The sequence below is a fragment of the Gorilla gorilla genome, chromosome 1 (genome assembly GCF_029281585.2).
Source record: "Gorilla gorilla gorilla isolate KB3781 chromosome 1, NHGRI_mGorGor1-v2.1_pri, whole genome shotgun sequence".
NCBI classification, from domain to species: domain Eukaryota; kingdom Metazoa; phylum Chordata; class Mammalia; order Primates; family Hominidae; genus Gorilla; species Gorilla gorilla.
The window spans coordinates 94,272,582-94,292,547 of record NC_073224.2 but is presented as its reverse complement, the minus strand read 5'-3'; the positions used below and the strand labels follow the sequence as shown (position 1 = coordinate 94,292,547).

At 41.8% G+C, this 19,966-nt stretch overlaps 1 protein-coding gene across 1 annotated transcript in view; it reads left to right on the top strand.

Annotated features, from left to right (window-relative positions):
- Positions 1–15,055: 15,055 nt before the first annotated feature.
- The window catches only part of UHMK1 (U2AF homology motif kinase 1), a 32,004-nt gene continuing 27,093 nt past the window's right edge, over positions 15,056–19,966 (top strand). The window contains exons 1-3 of the mRNA XM_004027791.5: positions 15,056–15,516; positions 17,204–17,496; positions 18,164–18,355. Coding sequence (XP_004027840.1) covers positions 15,249–15,516; positions 17,204–17,496; positions 18,164–18,355 — 753 coding nt within the window. The 5' untranslated portion in view covers positions 15,056–15,248. The remainder of the gene's footprint in view (positions 15,517–17,203; positions 17,497–18,163; positions 18,356–19,966) is intronic.

Genomic DNA, 19,966 nt, shown 5'->3' with positions numbered 1-19,966 from the left:
AGATCTAGCATTCATAGCACAATAGGGTGACTATAGTTAACAATAATCTATTGTAAGCTAAAAAATAACAAAAATAGTGAAATTTGAATGTTCCTAACACAAAGAAATGATAAATGCTTGAGGTGATGGATACCCCAATGACTGTGATTTGATCATTTCACATTATATGCTTGTTGCAAATCATCATATGTACCCCATAAATATATACAACTATTACGTGCCCATAATAATTAAAAATTTAAAACATTTTTTTTCTTTTTTTTGAGGCGGAGTCTTGCTCTGTTGCCCACGCTGGAGTGCAGTGGCGTGATCTCAGCTCACTGCAACCTCCACCTCCCAGGTTCAAGCAATTCTCCTGCCTCAGCCTGCCAAGTTGCTGGGATTACAGGTGCCCACCACCACACCTGGCCAACTTTTTTTAATTTTTAGTAGAGATGGGGTTTCACTAAGTTGGCCAGGCTGGTCTCCAACTCCTGTTCTCAAGTGATCCTCCCACCTCTGCCTCCCAAACCGTTGGGATTACAGCCGTGAGCCATTGCGCCCGGCCAAAATTTAAAGCTTTTTAAAAATCAGAAAGAACTGCATAACAAAATTGAACAGTATTTTGTCTTCTTTCGATCCAAGTGTGTGACTTGGTAAGGGATTTTTTTTTTTTTTTTGAGACGGAGTCTCGCTCTGTCTCCCAGGCTGGAGTGCAGTGGCGCGATCTCGGCTCACTGCGAGCTCCGCCTCCTGGGTTCACACCATTTTCCTGCCTCAGCCTCCCGAGTAGCTGGACTACAGGCGCCCGCCACCACGCTCCGCTAATTTTTATATTTTTAGTAGAGACGGAGTTTCACCGTGTTAGCCAGGATGATCTTGATCTCCTGACCTCGTGATCCACCCTCCTCGGCCTCCCAAAGTGCTGGGATTACAGGCGTGAGTCACTGCGCCCGCCAGGGATCTTTTTTTCTAACGCGTCTGCTCTTGGCTTTGAGAGACAAGAAAGAGCTCTGTAAGGTATCTGTTCATATACAAAAGATGAGATTTACTGACCTGCTTCTAGACAAGTTCTGGAATTTGGTAAAATGAAAATATCCTGCTATTCATAGAAAAACAATAATTTGCTTCAGTTTTTTTTGGTTGTTGTTTTTCCGGTTTTTTTTTTTTTTTTTTTTTTTTTTTTGAGACAGAGTCTTGCTCTGTTGCCCAGGTTGGAGTGCAATGGCACAATCTTGGCTCTCTGCAACCTCCACCTCCCAGGTTCAAGCGATTCTCCTGCCTCAGCCTCCGTAATAGCTGGGATTACAGGTGCCCGCCACCACGCCCAGCTAATTTTTGTATTTTTAGTAGAGATGGGGTTTCACCATATTGGCCAGGCTGGTCTCGAACTCCTGACCTCAAATGATCCACCCGCCTCAACCTCCCAAAGCGCTGGGATTACAGGAGTGAGCCACCACACCTGGCTTTGCTTCAGTTTTTAACTACTTAAATCTGTGAGAATTTTTTATAGTATAGAAAGTATGAAGAGTAAAGGCAGAAATTGTCTCATTTTACTGGAAAATGAAATCCATGTATGCTTATCTTAAACTCAGAATTCAATATTCAAAATTAAACTTCAACTCAGAATTATTTGTGCAGTAAAAAACAAGCCCAAGTTTCACATTAAAGAAGAAAATTTTCTTTTTCATTTTTAGCCTCAAAAATAACAATTTTGGCTGGGCATAGTGGCTCACGCCTGTAATCCCAACATTTTTGGGAGGGTGAGGCAAGAGGATTGCTTGAGGCCAGGAGTTTGAGACCAGCCTGGGCAACATAGCAAGACCCTATCGCTATTATTAAATAAATGAATAAATAACACTTTTATGCAAGAAATCAATACATGTATATAATGATTTTGTCACTGCCACGCTTATATGTAAGCTTGATCATGTCACTCAGTAAGAAAATGTTCTCTTTTAAGTCTTGTACAAAATTGTATCTTATACTAGATTTTTATTCATATTGGTTTTGTTTATGATTTTCATAGCTTACCTATTCAATAAATGTTAATAAAATTTTATGTTGTGAATAATATTAATCAAAATAAATGTGCAGTCTTTGTTTAAATTAAATCAACCAAGCCTACCTTTAGAAAAAAATCAAACACCATTTTGGCTTGTCAGTTATTTAACAGAAATTTGTCATCTGCCTTCTGAATTTTAATTTATTTTATTTATTTATTTATTTATTTGTTTGTTTATTTATTTTATTTTGAGACAGAGTCTTGCTCTGTCACCCAGGCTGGAGTGCAATGGTGTGATCTTGGCTCACTGCAGCCTCTGCCTCCCAAGTTCAAGTGATTCTCCTGTCTCAGCCTCCCGAGTAGATGGGATTACAAGTGCCCGCCACTTCGCCCTGCTAATTTCTGTATTTTGAGTAGAGATGGGGTTTCACCATGTTGGTCTGGCTGGTCTTGAACTCCTGATCTCAGGTGATCCGCCCGCTTCTGCCTCCCAAAGTGCTGGGATTACAGGTGTGAGCCACCATGCCCAGCCTGCCTTCTAAATTTTAAAAATTCATGAAAAGAAAGAGATTAATTTTTAAAAAGGTAAGTTAAGCTTAACTACTGATTTTTTTCCCAGAAAGGTTGGCTATAAAGTAATTATTAGTTTTAGATAGGGTGAAGAACTACTTTTGCCCATCAAATATGTTATAATATACCCCATTAATATCTTACATAGTAGAAATTTATTATAAGACTTTTAGGCCCACTTGGATAAGGTAAAAAATCAAGCACATTTCAACAAAGGAAAAACTAAAGTTTTCTCTATTTATACTAATGACTTAGATTATAGTTATCCTTTGTAAGGAGGGAGAACCACGCAAAAGGTATACTAATAAGTCAGCCAAAATAAGCAGATCTATAGAAAACTAACATCGTCTACTAAACAACATTGACCATCATCTACAATTTACTGATAATGTAAGCCATAGATTTAATAATTTTTATGTAGGGTTTCCTTGAGACTTGAAGATTATTATAAGCATTCCTCCAGGGTAAGGAGATTGAGAAATGTTAGGGAGAGTCTAGTTATGAGTCAAAAACCACAACAGTAATTGGAGCAGGAAAAACTTTCAAAAATGGAATTATTAAGAAGTGAAAGATGGTTAACTAAAAGGTATAAAAGGGGATTTCACAAAAGACAGGAATGGCAAATACAGGAAGCAGCTACCATCCACAGGGTTAAGGGAGAAGATATCTAAGGAGGAAACTAAGAATTTGGAAGAAGATACTCATCCTATAAGGTCAAGACTCAGATCTTGTTAGAGTGTGGCTACAGTCCAGCCTGGTAGGCAACAGAAAGTTTGCTGGAGTCCTGGTGGGCCAGGAAACTGACGGTAGGTCTGTTAACATCCTATGCTAAGAACTGAAGGCCAGGCTTCGGAATTGTCCTGCTGCCACTTGGAGAGATGGCTGAAAGCTTTATTAAGAGAAGAGCAAGGTTTTGGGAGGGAGGGGAAAGAAGAGGTTTTCCTTGCCCTTTGCTCAGCCATATAACATTAAAGGATTTTTAAAAATTGTGTTGCTATTCCTCATGAGGATTGGGATGTGCGATAGGCAGAATACTAATCTATCCTTTTCTATGGAACACCAATTTTTTTTTTTTTTGCCTAAATCCTACCAATACTGTCTATATTATAACACAGCTCCAGCACAATGAAAAAAAAAAATAAAACAATACATCTCTCTCTGTCTATTCCTCCCCAAAGGAATAAATACAATATAAAAATCTATAAAAAGATATATTAAAATATACAATACCATATTATAATAGAACATAGTAATTTAGCAAATGACTTAGTATTACATCACACAAGAACCCATGAAACAAAAAGGATTTAATGGAAACCTGCCCAGACTGTAAGAACTAGAACAGCAATTCATAAGCAGAAAAGAAAATATTCAGAGGAAAAGCTGTTGGCATTTGAAAGACTAATGCAGCTCTTAATGCAAATTAATAATGAATGCAGTTAGTTTGTGACACCATGTAAAATAGTGACAAGTGATGGTGTAAAACAATCTGAGTTTATATATCTTGTTTGTGATTTCCATTATTTCAGGATCAGGAGTAAAAACAATGTTTTTGAATATAAAGACAATTCTCGATTATCCATAATCACACAGTTTCTGGATTATCAAGGTCCTCAAATTTTCCTTGGTTTTGCTAACCATCTTTTTTTTATATATATATACTTTAAGTTCTAGGGTACGTGTGCACAATGTGCAGGTTTCTTACATATGTATACATGTGCCATATTGGTGTGCTGCACCCATTAACTCTTCATTTGCATTAGGTATATCTCCTAATGCTATCCCTCCCCCCTCCCCCCCACCCCACGACAGGCCCCGGTGTGTGATGTTCCCCTTCCTGTGTCCAAGTGTTCTCATTGTTCCATTCCCACCTATGAGTGAGAACATGCGGTGTTTGGTTTTTTGTCCTCACGATAATTTGCTGAGAATGATGGTTTCCAGCTTCATCCATGTCCCTACAAAGGACATGAACTCATCCTCTTTCATGGCTGCATAGTATTCCATGGTGTATATGTGCCACATTTTCTTAATCCAGTCTATCATTGATGGACATTTGGGTTGGTTCCAAGTCTTTGCTATTGTGAATAGTGCACACGTATGTTTATTGTAGACCATCTTTTCACTGTTTATTACCACTCTCACCAGAAGACGGAGAAAAAAGTAAAGAGGTTGTGAAGTCCAAATGACTCAAATGTCACCATCAGTGAAAGTGGCTTTTCTCAGCATTAGTTGGTGCTGGGAGAGAAAGGGAGGTTGGTGCTGGGAGAGAAAGGGAGGAACAGAAGATGTTGAAATAAATTCCCTGGCCGGGCGCGGAGGCTCACGCCTGTAATCCCAGCACTTTGGGAGGCTGAGGTGGGCAGATCATGAAGTCAGGAGTTCGAGAGCAGCCTGGCCAACATAGTGAAACCCCATCTCTACTAAAAATGCCAAAAATTAGCCGGGCATGGCAGCACCCACCTGTAATCCCAGCTACTCAGGAGGCTGAGGCAGGAGAATCGCTTGAACCCGGGAGGCGGAGGTTGCAGTGAGCCAAGATCGTGCCACTGCACTCCAGCCCAGGCAACAGTGCAAGACTCCAACTCAAAAAAAAAAAAAGAGAAAGAAAGAAAGAAAAAAGGAGAGAAAGAAAGAAAGAAAGAAAGAAAGAAAGAAAGAAAGAAAGAAAGAAAGAAAGAAAGAAAATGCACTGCTCTGCCTAGTGCCCTTTTCTTTTGCCTCTTCTTCCCCCACCACCTTTGCCTCTCCCTCATCTTTCCTGTCTTTCATCCTTTAGTGCCCTTCAATTCTACATGAAACAATCTTGGTCCAGGATTGATAATTAGAAAAAAACAGCTGAAGACTTCCCTACCTGGAAGAAGGATAAGGTCCCTAGGTTCTGTAGTGGGTGAGCCGCGGGCCTGGGTTCTTCCTTCAGATGTTACAGATGCTTCTGCTTGGTCTGGGAACAGCAACACAGCAAACCAGTAATGTGAAGCTACAAAGAAAAAAATAATCATTACATAGGAGGAAACAAGTACTGAAAAACAATCCGTCATCTTGCTGTACCACTGAAGACTCCAGACTGCAGCAATCGTCCTACACTTGAGACTTCCTCTAAATATAGAAAAGTACAGACTGCTGTTCCAGAGGGAACCCTAGGGCTTATCTTGGAGCTGAGACTCCAGGTGGAGACTGCCAATCACTGCCACCTAACCCTCCGACTACATTGTCTGTCTCATATGTCTCACTTGTTTGGGAAACTCTCATCTCAGTCAGAGGGTAATGGCAGGAGATGAAATAAATAAAGCCCCAAATCTTGACCTTGACTCATGAACACACTAAACCTTTTTGGGACTCTTAATTTGTTCTCATGTGGCCCCAGCAATGGGCCAAACACCTTTAATCTTGTAAGGCAGGTGTGTTTCACTCACATCAGTTTCTCTGTTCTCTACCTTCCTTAGTTCTATTTCTTTTTTTTTTTTTTCTGAGATGGAGTCTCGCTCTGTTGCCCAGGCTGGAGTGCAATGGTGCAATCTCCGCTACTGCAACCTCCGCCTCCTGGGTTCAAGTGATTCTCCTGCCTCAGCCTGCCAAATAGCTGGGACTACAGGCGCATCCCACCACGCCCAGTTAATTTTTGTATTTTTAGTGGAGACGGGGTTTCACCATGTTGGCCAGGGTGGTCTCGATCTCCTGACCTCGTGATCCGCCCACTTCGGCCTCCCAAAGTGCTGGGATTACAGGCATGAGCCACTGCGCCCGGCCCCTCAGTTCTAATTGTCTTTCCTCCTTAAGACATAATGCCCTTTGTTAAAGTCCATCTTCTGGTTTTTCCATTTTCTCCTACTGGTTGTCATCCCCTCTCCATCCACTAGCCTCCTGTTGCTGCCTGAAAAATAGACAACCATTTAACAAACATTTGTTAAGAGCTTAATAATGTTCCAGACACTATTTCAGGCACTGGAAATACAGCGGTGAACAAATCAAAATCAAGCTCGTCCTTATTTTAGACAGGGGAATCTAATTTAAAAAATGAATTATATACTATGTCCAAGGTGATACAGAGTGAAATGAAAGCAAAGTAAGAGGTGCAGAGGATACCAGGGAAGTAAGGAATGGCTAATTTATATAAATGTGGTCAAGAGAACTTCATCAATTAAGGACATTTGGGCAAACACTTGAAAGAAATGAAAAGTTGTCTGGGTGTGGTGGCTCACGCCTGTAATCCTAGCACTTTGGGAGGCCAAGGCGGGCAGATCACCTGAGGTCAGCAGTTCAAGACCAGCCTGGCCAACATGGTGAAACCTTGTCTCTATTAAAAATACAAAAATTAGCTGGGCGTGGTGGCGGGCACCTGTAATCCCAGCTACTATGGAGGCTGAGGCAGGGAGAATCTCTTGACTTCAGGAGGCGGAGGTTGCAGTGAGCCAAGATCACATCGTGGCACTCCAGCCTGGGCGACAGAGCAAGACTCTGTCTCAAAAAGAAAAAAAAAAAAAAAAGAAATGAAAAGTGAGTCATGTAGATATCTGAGGAAAGACTATGCCAGGCGGAGGAAACAGCAAGTTTCCTTCTTGAGGAAGGCAGCTGCCTGATGTGTTTGAAGAACAGGAAGCTGGTGTGTTGGGACCAGAGTGGACATGGGGGATAATGGGAGGACATGTGGCTGGAGCGGTAGAGGGGTCTAAATCATGGACAGCTTCATCACCCATTTTATGGATTTTGACTTTAACTCTGGGAGAGATGGAGGGTTTGGAGCAAAGCCATGAAGCCATGACTTAGCCTGACTTCTGCTCTCACTGGATCACTCTGGCTACAGTGTTGAGAATAGACTGTAGGAGGGCAGGAGTGGAAGCAAGGAGACTGGCTAGGAGGTTATTTCAATCACTGAGGCAGGAGGTGATGGAGGCTTGGAACAGACTAGTAGCTGGGAAGGTGGTAAAAAAAAAGTTGTTAGAGACTGAGTATATGTTGTAAATGGAGGAAAGAGAAGAATCAAGAATGACCCCGGGGGCTGGGGGTGGTGGCTCACGCCTGTAATCCCAGCACTTTGGGAGGCCGAGGCGGGCGCATCACCTGAGGTCAGGAGTTTGAGACCAGCCTGGCCAACATGGTGTAACCCCGTCTCTATTAAAAATACAAAAATTATCTGGGTGTAGTGGTGAGCGCCTGTAGTCCCAGCTACTCAGGAGGCTGAGACAGGAGAACTGCTTGAACTGGGGAGGTGGGGGTTGCAGTGAGCTGAGATTGCACCACTGCACTCCAGCACTCCAGCCTGGGTGACAGAGCGAGACTCTGCAAAAAAAAAAAAGGAATGACTCCAGGGTTTTTGCCTTGAGCATCTGGAAGAATAGAGTTTCCAAGAACTGACCTGGGGAAGGCTGTGGAGGAAGAAAGTTGGGAGGAAGATTAGGAGTATAGTTATATATATACCAAGTTTGAGATACTGATAAAATGCTAATTTGACATTCCCCACTCAAAATTCCAGGAAAAAAAGTTCCTGTAGCCAGCTGACAAGAGTGACATTGAGACATTCCCCACTCCCTGCAGCCTCTTCCCCAATAGTGTATCAAGTACAGAACTGCTTGGTTAACATTGAGTAAGCGCCAAACTCAAATCAAGCTTCCATGTAGATACATGCTGTTCAATTTAAACTCTTCTCTCCAACACATTTCCCACTAGAGTTATTCTCTCTTTCAATCCCCATATGCTCTCCCTCTCCTCTTCCAATGATGCTATCATGCCACCTTAATGGGAAAGTTTGAAGTCATCCAGCATTTTTCAGTTCATCACATCGCACATTCCCACATCATCCTCTCAGAACTCTCTCCAATCTCAAATGATGAACTTTCTCTTTTTCTCTAAGCAAAGTCCTGTGTGTTTTTTTTCCCCCCTTAATCTTGTCTGTCTCCCCTACTAGACTATGAGTTCCTTGCCCAGGAAACTAGTGGTTCTTTATAAATATATATTGAAATAATGAATAAGTGAATAAATAAATGAATGAATGGTTTTAAGCTACTGATCTTTTCCAGTTTTCTGGATTTGGGGCCCCACAATCCTTTCCCTAGAATCGTCAATCTCTCTAGGCTAAATAGATCAAGACCAGACTGATTTTAATTAGTGACTTACGGAATAAATCTTTTTACTATTTAGACCTACCTGTATCATTAAGCACCTACTTTTCAGGCAAGAGCTAGCTGGGACAGGAGTGAGGGGAACTAAAGAGAAAAAGAAAATCTACCAGGTGATCAAGAAAATTTAAAGAAGAGAAAATAAAAATAAAAGAATTTTTTTAAAAACTCTTGAAAAGTAATGAAAAGTCACCAAAAGTATGAAAAAAGTACACCCTACTAATAACAACAAAATTTAAAAACTATATCAAAATGTCATTTTGGCTTTTAAAATTAAAAAGAAAAAAGTTTAAATAATAATGCTTTATATTGGTATGGATGTGGTAAGTCAACTTTTGACTGCTGATTAGAACACAAATGTATACAATTGGTTGGAAAAAGTGTTAAATTTGGGGGACATTATTTATTCCTTTCTAGTGTACAGCTGCTTATTGCTACATAACAAGTACTCTAAAACTTAAAACAACAATAAATATTTATTATCACACATAATCTCTGTAGGACTGAATTCAGAAGTGGCTTAGCCGGGATGGTTCTAGCTAGGGGGTCTCTCATGAGTTGGCAATCAAGACTTCAGCAGAGCTGCAATCATGCTGAAAGCTTGACTAGGATTGAAAGATCCACTTCCAAGGTGGCTCACTAACATGGCTGTTGACAGGAGACCTCAGTTTCTCAAAATGTAGACATCTCCATTGGGCTGCGTGAGAGTCTTCATGACAAGACAGGTATCTCCCCCAAGGTAAGTGATCAAAGATATAGCAAGGTGGAAGCTGAAATGTCTTTTATGACCTAGGAAGTCTCACACCATCATTTCCATAAATTCCCCTTGGTTATACAGATCACCCTGCTCAACATGAAAGGGTGTTACAGGAAGGAGTGAATACTAGGACACAAGGATCATTGGGGGCTATTTTGGAGACTGGCTACCACAGGGTGTAATCACTTTCATGCTTGAAGGATTTGGATCTATCTTTAAGAGCTCAACAATTAAAATACAGGCCACCCCTTCTGTTAATGATATTCCAAGGCATATCTGTTTCAGAATATTCTTGGTATGACTTTTGAATATGGCTGAATTCTATAATTTAGTATCCTCACCTTTTAGGTTAACAAGTGAAGCAACGAGAAGACACTGAAGTATAACAGAAGAGACTGGAAAAGCAGAAAGAAAGAAAACTTTACTGGGAAATATTTTCAGATGGATAACTTTTATTTGTAGTGTTCAGGAAAAGGGCTTATAACCAACCAAGATATGGCGTATAACAATGGATATTTTTCACAAGGAGGACCTAGTCAACTTCTAAAAGTTTAGCGCTTAAACTCTCTGATTACAATACACTTTATTTCAACAAGACCCTCCGAGGATCCCTAGTACTTTACTTGGACTTCCTTTAGAGCATTTTTACCTATATTGTTTGATCATATTACACATGTCTAAGTCATTCTGCCAACTCCAAAGTCCTTAAAATCAGAGTTCATTTCTATTTCATCTCTTCCCTCTATTTAGGATCTAATGTCATTTTGTTCTCCACTTCCCTCCCTACTTCTCAACTTCCCACTTTGCTCTCCCTTTATACAAACACAGATGGCTGTACTTATTGCCTTAGAGGAGCCATGTGGCTGCAACATCACAAAAACCTGTGAGTCTTTGCTTCAGTTTTGTATTCCAAAAGCCCAAAGCCCTCAAGAGATTTGTGTGGACTGCAGACTTAGAGAAAATGCTTTTTAGATATAGTAGGAGAGGGGCTGGGCATGGTGGCTCATGCCTATAATCCCATCGCTTTGGGAGGCTAAGGAGGAAGGAGCCCTTGAAGACAGGAGTTCAAAACCAGCCTGGGCAAGAAAGTGGAGACCTTGTTTCTAAATAAATAAATCAATCAATGGATTTTTAAAATGAAAAAAAAAAATAGTTGTGCAAGATGGTGTGTGCCTGTAGTCCCAGCTACATGGGAGGTTGAGGCAGGAAGGTCACTTGAACCCAGGAATTGGGGGATGCAGTGAGCTATAATTATGCCACTGCATTCCAGCCTGGGCAACAAGTGAGACTCTGTCTCTAAAAAAAGAAGAAGAAAAAGAGCAGGAGAGTGCACACATCTCAGTGACAACCAGACAAGATGATGAAAAATGATACTGAAAAGCAGATGTGTCAATGAAAAAAGCCAAACTCTGTAAAATATTTGAGGAGATTTATTCTGAGCCAAATATGAGTGGCCATGGCCCAAGGCATAGTCTCAAGAAGTCGTGAGAACAAGCGCCCAATATGTTTGGATTACATCTTGGTTTTATATGTTTTAGGGAAACATAAGACATCAATCAATATACATGGGTACACACTGGATTGGTCTAGAAAGGTGCAACAAAGCAGGGGTGATGGCTTTCAGGTCATGGGTGGATTCAAAGATTTTCTGATTGCAGTCGTTTGAAAGAGTTATTGTCCTGTAACCAATAGAAAGGAGTATCTTGGTTAAGGTAAGGAGTTGTATAGTGAGAATACATAGATACAGGGAGGGTAACAACACACACTGGGGCCTGTTGGGGGTGGGATGGGGGGGAGGGAGAGCATTGAGAAAAATAGCTAATGTATGCTGGGCTTAATACCTAGCTGATGGGTTGGTAGGTGCAGCAAACTACCATGGCACACATTTACCTACCTATGTAATAAGCCTGCACATCCTGCACATGTACCCCGGAACTTAAATAAAAATTAAAATTAATAAGAAATAAAAAAGATAAGGGGTTGTAGAGACCAATAATCTCATTATGTAGATGAAGTCTCATAGATGGTCATCCTTAGAGACAATAGATGAAAAATGTTTCTTATTTGGACCTTTAAAAGGTGCTAGACTCTCATTTAATATCTTCAGGGTTGGGAGGGCCTGGAAGGGGGAAAAGCCATAGTTATGTTAACACAGATTATTTACAGATGCAAATTTCCCCACAAAAGACAGGCTTTGCAGGGCCATTTCAAAATATCCTAGCAAAGCAACATATTTGGGGGCTGGGCACAGTGGCTCGTGCCTGTTATCCCAGCACTTCGGGAGGCCAAGATGGGTGGATTACCTGAGCTCAGGAGTTCGAGGTCAGCCTGGCCAACGTGGTGAAACCTCAACTCTACTAAAAATAAAAAATTAGCTGGGTGTGGTGGCAGGCACGTATAATCCCAGCTACTTGGGAGGCTGAGGCAGGAGAATTGTTTGAACTCGGGAGGGAGAGGTTGCAGTGAGCCAAGATCGCACCATTGCACTCCAGTCTGGGTGAAATTCCATTTCAAAAAAAAAGCAAAACTCTGTCTCAAAAAAAAAAAAGAGGCCGGGCATGGTGGCTCACGCCTGTAATCCCAGCACTTTGGGAGGCTGAGGCAGGCAGATCACAAGGTCAAGAGATAGAGACCATCCTGGCCAACATGGTGAAAATACAAAATTAGCGGGGCGTGGTAGTGGATGCCTGTAATCCCAGCTACTCGGGAGGCTGAGGCAGGAGAATCTCTTGAACCCAAGAGGCGGAGGTTGTGGTGAGTCAAGATCGCGCCATTGCACTCCAGCCTAGGCAACAAGAGCGAAATTCCGTCTCAAAAAAAAAAAGGAAATATCTTTGGGGTTAAAATATTTGTATTTCCTTCTTTATCTGTCATGTGATGTTATGCCAGAGTTAGGTTGGAAAGTAAGTCACGTTATATGGGGTTAAATAAAACCCATCTTGTGGCCGGGTGCAGTGGTTCATGCCTGTAATCCTAACACTTTGGGAGGCCAAGGTGGGAGGATTACCTGAGGTCAGGAGTTCGAGGCCAGCCTGACCAACATGGCAAAACCCCGTCTCTACTAAAAATACAAAATTTAACCAGGCATGGTGGCGCATGCCTATAATCCCAGCTACTCGGGAGGCTGAGGTGGGAGAATTCCTTGAACCCAGGAGGCAGAGGTTGCAGTGAGCCGAGATCACGCCACTGCACTCCAGCCTGGGCGATAGAGTGAGACTTTGTCTCAAACAAACAAACAAACAAACAAACCTATCTTGTTACTGGAAAGTGGTTTCAATCCAGACCCCAGGAGAGGGTTCTTGGACCTCACGCAAGAAAGAATTCAGAATGAGTCCATAAAGCAAGTTTATTAGGAAGTAAAAGGGATAAAAGAATGGCTACTCCATAGGCAGAGCAACAGCTTAGGCTGCTCGACTTATAGTTATTCATATTTATAGTTATTTCTTGATTATATGCTAAACAAGGGGTGGATTATTCATGAGTTTTCCAGGAAAGGAGTGGGCAATTCCTGGAACTGAGGGTTCCTCCTCCTTTTAGACCATGTAGGGTAACTTCCAGGACTTTGCCATAGCATTTGTAAACTGTAATGGTGCTGGTAAGAGTTTCCTTTAGCATGCTAATGTATTATAATTAGCATCTAATGAGTAGTAAGGACGACCGGAGGTCACTTTCACCACCATTTTGGTTTTGGTGGGTTTTGGCTGGCTTCTTTACTGCAATCTGTTTTATCAGCAAGGTCTTTATGACCTGTATCTTGTGTTGACCTCCTATCTCATCCTGTGACTTAGAATACCTAACTTCCTAGGAATGCAGCCCAGTAGATCTGAGCCTTATTTTACCCAGCTCCTGTTCAAGATGGAGTTGCTCTGGTTTGAACACCTCTGACAGTCTGATGAGATTTTATGGTTTGTAGGCTGTGACTCCTCACATCCCTTAGATAAGAATTTGGGGCCAGGTGCGGTGGCTCACGCTTGTAATCCCAGCACTTTGGGAAGGTGAGGCAGGCGGATCACAAGGGCAGGAGTTCAAGACCAGCCTGACCAACATGGAGAAACTTCATCTCTACTAAAAATACAAAATTAGCTGGCATGGTGGCAAATTCCTGTAATTCCAGCTACTTGGGAGGCTGAGGCAGGAGAATCGCTGGACCCCGGGAGGCGGAGGTTGTGGTGGGCGGAGATGCCGAGATCGTGCCATTGCACTCCAGCCTGGGCAACAAGAGCGAAACTCCGTCTTACCAAAAAAAAAAAAAAAAAAAAAAATTGAGCAAGAGAGAAGACAGGTCAGAGTTTAGTCCTCAACCTCTCCTCAAACTTTCCACTTAGCACTACATGAACCATCTCATTTGGCTGGGAACTTACACAAAACCTGAAGAAAAGAAGATAGGGCTTATTGCCCGATACTAAGTTTTTGCCACACAATCAGAATAGAGCTTGAAATAGAAAAGGTTGAATGACTGAAAAGTAAAGAAGGCTACATTTCTTACACACTCGAGTTTGTGGATTGAGACGCCTATTTGCTACATTTGTTACTCAATAAATGTTTGCTGAATGAATAAAATAATTGAATAAATAAATGAAAAATAAAAATTTGGAACAGATCCATGTTTGCCCAGGGTGAATGTTTTTTGATGAGGGAGCCATAGGCAAGGTGGACTATGTTGATAAAAAGAGTTAAACTCTGTAAAATATTTGAAGAGATTTATTCTGAGCCAACTATGAGTGACCATGGTCTGTGACACAGCCCTCAGGAGATCCTGAGAACATGTACCCAGGGTGGTTGGGGTGCAGCTTGGCTTTATACATTTTGGGAGACATGAGACTTCAATCAAATATATTTAAGAAATACATTGATTTGGCCCAGAAAGGTGGGACAACTCGAAGCGGGAATTGGTGGGGGGAGAAATGGGTCCTTCCAGGTTATAGGTAGGTTTAAAATTTTTCTAATTGGCGATTGGTTGAAAGAGTTATCAATAGAAAGGAATGTCTGGGTTGTCGTAAGAACTTGTGGAGACCAAAGTTTTGTCATGCAGATGAAGCCTCCAGGTAGCAGGCTTCCAAGAAAATAGTTTGTAAATGTTTCTTACCAGACCGAAGGTCTGTGTTGACCTTAACCGGAGAGGTATGAGGCTAGTCGGACCCCCACTTCCCGTCATGGACTGAACCAGAATTTTAGAGTGCCCTGGCCTGGGAGAAAGTCCATTCCGATGGTTGGCGACGCGGGGGGCTTAGAATTGTATTTTCGGTTTACATCTAAAAGAAGCACAAAGGTCTAGGCTTCCAGAATCATGGGTTCTGGTGACCGTGGACCTGGAGGTGATGGTAAACTCTCTTTTTGTTCCTGGGGTGTTTTCCTTGGGATCCTTTCTATGAGAAATGTAGGCCGGGTTTTATTTTTCTGGGTTCCTAGTGGTGAGGTAAGGTGAGGTGCCTCAACAAGAAAAAGGACCAGTTTTGGCTTCAGGTCTATGTGAAAGCGGTTAACACTGGGCCTGGAATGGTAGATACTCAATAATTAAGGTTACTTCTTATTCTCGGTTCTTTTTTCCAAACCTAGCGCGTCTAATCTCTTCTAGGCCCCGCCCCTTCTGAGCCCCCTCCTTCGGCCTGTATGATAGGCTCTTCCTCCATTTCCGGCTTCTGGGACCCGGGTGCACCACGGCTTCCGGTGTCATGGCTGCTTGAAGTCCCGGGAGTCGGTGAGGCGGCTGCAGGTCCCTCCCTGCGGAGCCGCTGGTCCGGCTGGCGGAGATGTGACCGCGGGCCCGGCCGGCCTGCCTCAGGCGTCGCGTCAGCTCCCGTGTCCGTGCCCTTAACCCACACCGATGGCGGGATCCGGCTGCGCCTGGGGCGCGGAGCCGCCGCGTTTTCTGGAGGCCTTTGGACGGCTGTGGCAGGTACAGAGCCGTCTGGGTAGCGGCTCCTCCGCCTCGGTGTATCGGGTTCGCTGCTGCGGCAACCCTGGCTCGCCCCCCGGCGCCCTCAAGCAGTTCTTGCCGCCAGGAACCACCGGGGCTGCGGCCTCTGCCGCCGAGTATGGTTTCCGCAAAGAGAGGGCGGCGCTGGAACAGTTGCAGGGTCACAGAAACATCGGTAATTGCCGCTGTCTCCTTTCTCTTCTTGCCCAGGTCACAGTCCGAGCACACTCTTCCTCTCGCTGTCTGGCGTTCCATCTTCCTCCCCTTCTGCGGGAGAAGCGGGTTTAGCCCTCTTTATCACCCCATCCAGGCCCCTTTCCCCTTTCACTTTATTACTGTCTGCGGTATAGTGGAGTTGGTGATCTGCTTTGCCAGGTGTCACATAGATGCTCAGTAAATTGTCTTGCTTCGAGTCTCATCGGAGAATGCCGCATTTATTAGCATACAGAAATATCTTTTCTAGTGAGAGGAGGCATGTCTTTGCTAGATTGTCGTGTCTTGTGTGGAAATTTTTGAATCTTTGCATACCAGTAGAAAATGGGAACTATGTCTGGGCCTTGTGACATCAATGCTAGTAACTCGTATAGCTCACCTATTATATCTTTAGTACGGATTTGGAAGAAATGATGCACTATTCCATGGGAGCCTTTATAGAAGTGTGAAATTTAGGAACACTATACCTTTGCTCTCTTGAGACTGTTTCAAGAATCAGATACTCAGAATGTAAGATATGTAATGATCACTGATGATTGATCTGTGAAAAGGTTTCATTTTCATTACACGACAGAAAGCTTATCATTAGTTATAGCTTTGGTTATTAAAGAAAAGTCTTATTTCCTAGCAAGTATGATGCATATTTAATTTGAAGAGTGAGTTTTTTTATAATATCATTTTGGAGAAGACTTAACACTAGTGCTACATTTTTTTAATTTACTAAATGGTCTGTTACTATAACCTTGGTATTGAAAAGGGAAAAATTTTGCAAGCCTAAGGACTTGCCTGATCTCTGCAAGATTAAAATTTCATCCGGAAAGTTTTAATCTCTTTGTTAGTATTTAGATTATAGAGAGCTGTTTATTTTTGTTTTAGTTTTTTTTTTGGAGACAGGTTCTTACTCTGTCACCCAGGCTGGAGTACAATGGCGAGATCACAGTTCACTCCAGCCTCCAATTCCTCCTAAAGCCATGCTCCTACCTCAGCCTCCCAGGTAGCTGGGACTACAGGCACGTAGCACCACGCCTGGCTAATTTTTTGTAGAGAAGAGGGTCCCCTTTTGTTACCCAGGCTGGTCTCCAAACTCCTGGGCTCAAGCAGTCCTCCTGCCTCGGTCTCCCAGAATGCTGGGATCACGGGCATGAGCCACCGTGGCAGACCTAGACTGCTGTTTTGGATGAAGAAGCAATGTTTAGTTTGGTTTTTGCACATTGTGACATTCCTTTTAAAAGAGTTACTTAATATTTGGGTTTTTACTTTTAAAAATTTCTTTTTTTTTAAAGGACCTCATGATGCAACAGTAAGTTTTATTTATTTATGTTTAGGATTTTTACTTTTAATCATTTTTGCTTGGCACTCCAAGTTCGTGTTCATCACCACTGAGTACTTGGTGAAACACAAATTGAATAATTGTACCATATTTAGTATCTGTGAATGATAATCAGCTGTTGTAGGCTGTCTCATCTTATTTTTATTAAAATAACCCAATTGCCAAAAGATCTTATTCATGGGAAAAATAAATTACAGTGGAAGCTTGCTCATCAAAGTTATCCTTATCTAGACTATCTCAAATTTGTACTGCAGTTACCTACTTTAGTCGTGACTTACTCTGAGTTTGATTTTTAAAATATTATAATTTCTTTTTCTAGTGACTTTGTATGGAGTGTTTACAATCCACTTTTCTCCAAACGTGCCATCACGCTGTCTGTTGCTTGAACTCCTGGATGTCAGTGTTTCGGAATTGCTCTTATATTCCAGTCACCAGGGTTGTTCCATGTGGATGATACAGCATTGTGCCCGAGATGTTTTGGAGGCCCTTGCTTTTCTTCATCATGAGGGCTATGTCCATGCGGACCTCAAACCACGTAACATATTGTGGAGTGCAGAGAATGAATGTTTTAAACTCATTGACTTTGGACTTAGCTTCAAAGAAGGCAATCAGGTAAGAAATAACCTTTTCTTTTCTCTCGCAGTTTAAAATGTAGTGGTTGAAACCAAATATTTTTAAATGACAAGGGTAGTTTAGTAGGGGCTTACAAGTCATTTTAACCTAAATTACTGAAATGCCAGGGGATGCGGTAAATCAAAAGAATTTCAGTGCCACCGTGTAAAAAAAGGACATAATGTTTGGGTCAGGTAGGAGGAGCCAGTGAAGCATGAGAGCTCTGGAATTATTAAAAGTACTTAACCTACATAGAATGGTTTTTTAAATTTTATGCGTGTTTGGCTAATTGCTGAGTTACTATTCCTGGTCTCTTCAGTGTTGGGGCTGTATCTCGTGGCAGAATGCATATGATAGTTCTGCCAAATCCTCTTTTCTCCATGGTTTATCGTTTCTTTGCAGAGTGTCCTTATTATCAGCAGTGCCTAATAGGTAGGAGACAATCCAAAGAAGACTTCTTTATGAGCACTATATGGAAATGTACAGCTTGCCTCTGAGAACTGCCCAGTTAATGAACCAAAGAATTATGGTAATCAAGGACTAAAAATTTTTAGCATTTAGCTTGGCAGTGGGTTTACTGCACTCTTAGGGAAGTAATTTCACTGTAGAGATGGATAGAAAGGGAGCAGCTTTTTTATTGGTTGTAATATTTACTCATATTTTTTAGGATGTAAAGTATATTCAGACAGACGGGTATCGGGCTCCAGAAGCAGAACTGCAAAATTGCCTGGCCCAGGCTGGCCTGCAGAGTGATACAGAATGTACCTCAGCTGTTGATCTGTGGAGCCTAGGAATCATTTTACTGGAAATGTTCTCAGGAATGAAACTGAAACATACAGTCAGATCTCAGGAATGGAAGGTAAACTTCACCAGTGCTTTGCTTTGGGGTCCTTACTTTCAACTTAAGAGTATTCAATTTATGATGATTCTTTTTTTTTTTCTTTTGAGATGGAGTTTCACTCTTTCACCCAGGCTGGAGTGCAGTGGCGCAATCTCAGCTCACTGCAACCTCCACCTTCCGGTTTCAACCAATTCTCCTGCCTCAGCCTCCTGAGTAGCTGGGATTACAGGTGCCAGCCACCGTACCCGGCTAATTTTTGTATTTTTAGTAGACACGGAGTTTCACCATGTTGGCCAGGCTGGTCTCAAACTCCTGACCTCATGATGCACCCGCCTGGGCCTCCCGAAGTGCTGGGATTACAGGCATGAGCCGCCGCACCTGGCCAATTTATGATGATTCTTTTAGAGAACTCTTGATTGCTGTCTGTTGTCCATACTCCTCTTTTTCTATTTATGATACTTGAATGCCACTACCAACTCCTATGGCTATCAATGTGCTAGTGAGTATTGCATTCTTATTGTTCCTAGCCTGTGGCTTGGCATATAGTAAGTGCTTGATAAAATGTTTGAATGAATGCATTTTCCTGAAGAAGCAAAAGTGGTTTCTTTTGTTTACTAACAGTAATATTAAGTTCTAAAGTGTTACTAATACAACCATAGCTTATAAGTTAAATGATAATTTTTATAGATTATCTTAACTGCTTTACAGTTAAAAAATATTTTTGCTGGGCATGGTGGCTCACACCTGTAATCCCAGCACTTTTGGAGGCTGAGGTGGGAGGCTCACTTGAGACCAGGAATTTGAGACCAGCCCAGGCAACGTAGTGAGACTCCGGTCTCTAGTAAAAAAAAAAAAAAAATTATAAAAGGTATTTTAATACTTGTTTAATATCAAGACCAATAATCATTCCAAAACACTGTATTTATTAAACCTCAAAAAATTAGCTGGGTGTGATGGCACACACCTGTAGTCCCAGCTACCCAGGAGGCTGAGGCAGGAGGATCACTTAAACAGTAGCCTAAAGGATACTGATATTATCACAACATTAAAGCCCCACAATACCTTTGAAAACATATTGTAGTTAATTCCTAATTTATAAATGCACAAAAAGTTCATTCAAATATTAGAGGTTTGGAACTTAGATATTAAGCAACAAGTTTTTGATACTAAGCAACAAGTGTTTTTTTGAGCATCTAATACATACTGTATGGCTATTATAACATATAGTTTTGTTTCTTTTAAACACCTAGTCACTGATTTCCATTGTAGCATTTCCTGGAAGGGATATTTTAATAGCCCAATGTATGTACCTGATGCTTTTATGGGTAAAAATTGCTTTCTTGGGAGTAAAATCAGTATCATTCTTTATTATTGATATCCCAAACAATCAAGAGTCTTACGTATTCTTTCTTAGTGCTAATCCAGACATAGATCAGTTATTTGAATGAGCTTTGACTGTCTTTGAGCCTTTTGGACTATATCTGCTTGGCCTAGAGCTCATCAGAACTAGATCACATTCAAATTTGTGTGAAATTTAGAGGGGTGATGTGTAGTAATGGGATCTCCAATATATGCCTCTACATAAAACGTTATTTTTCTGTTTTATTACTTTCTATGGAGGCAAAATTG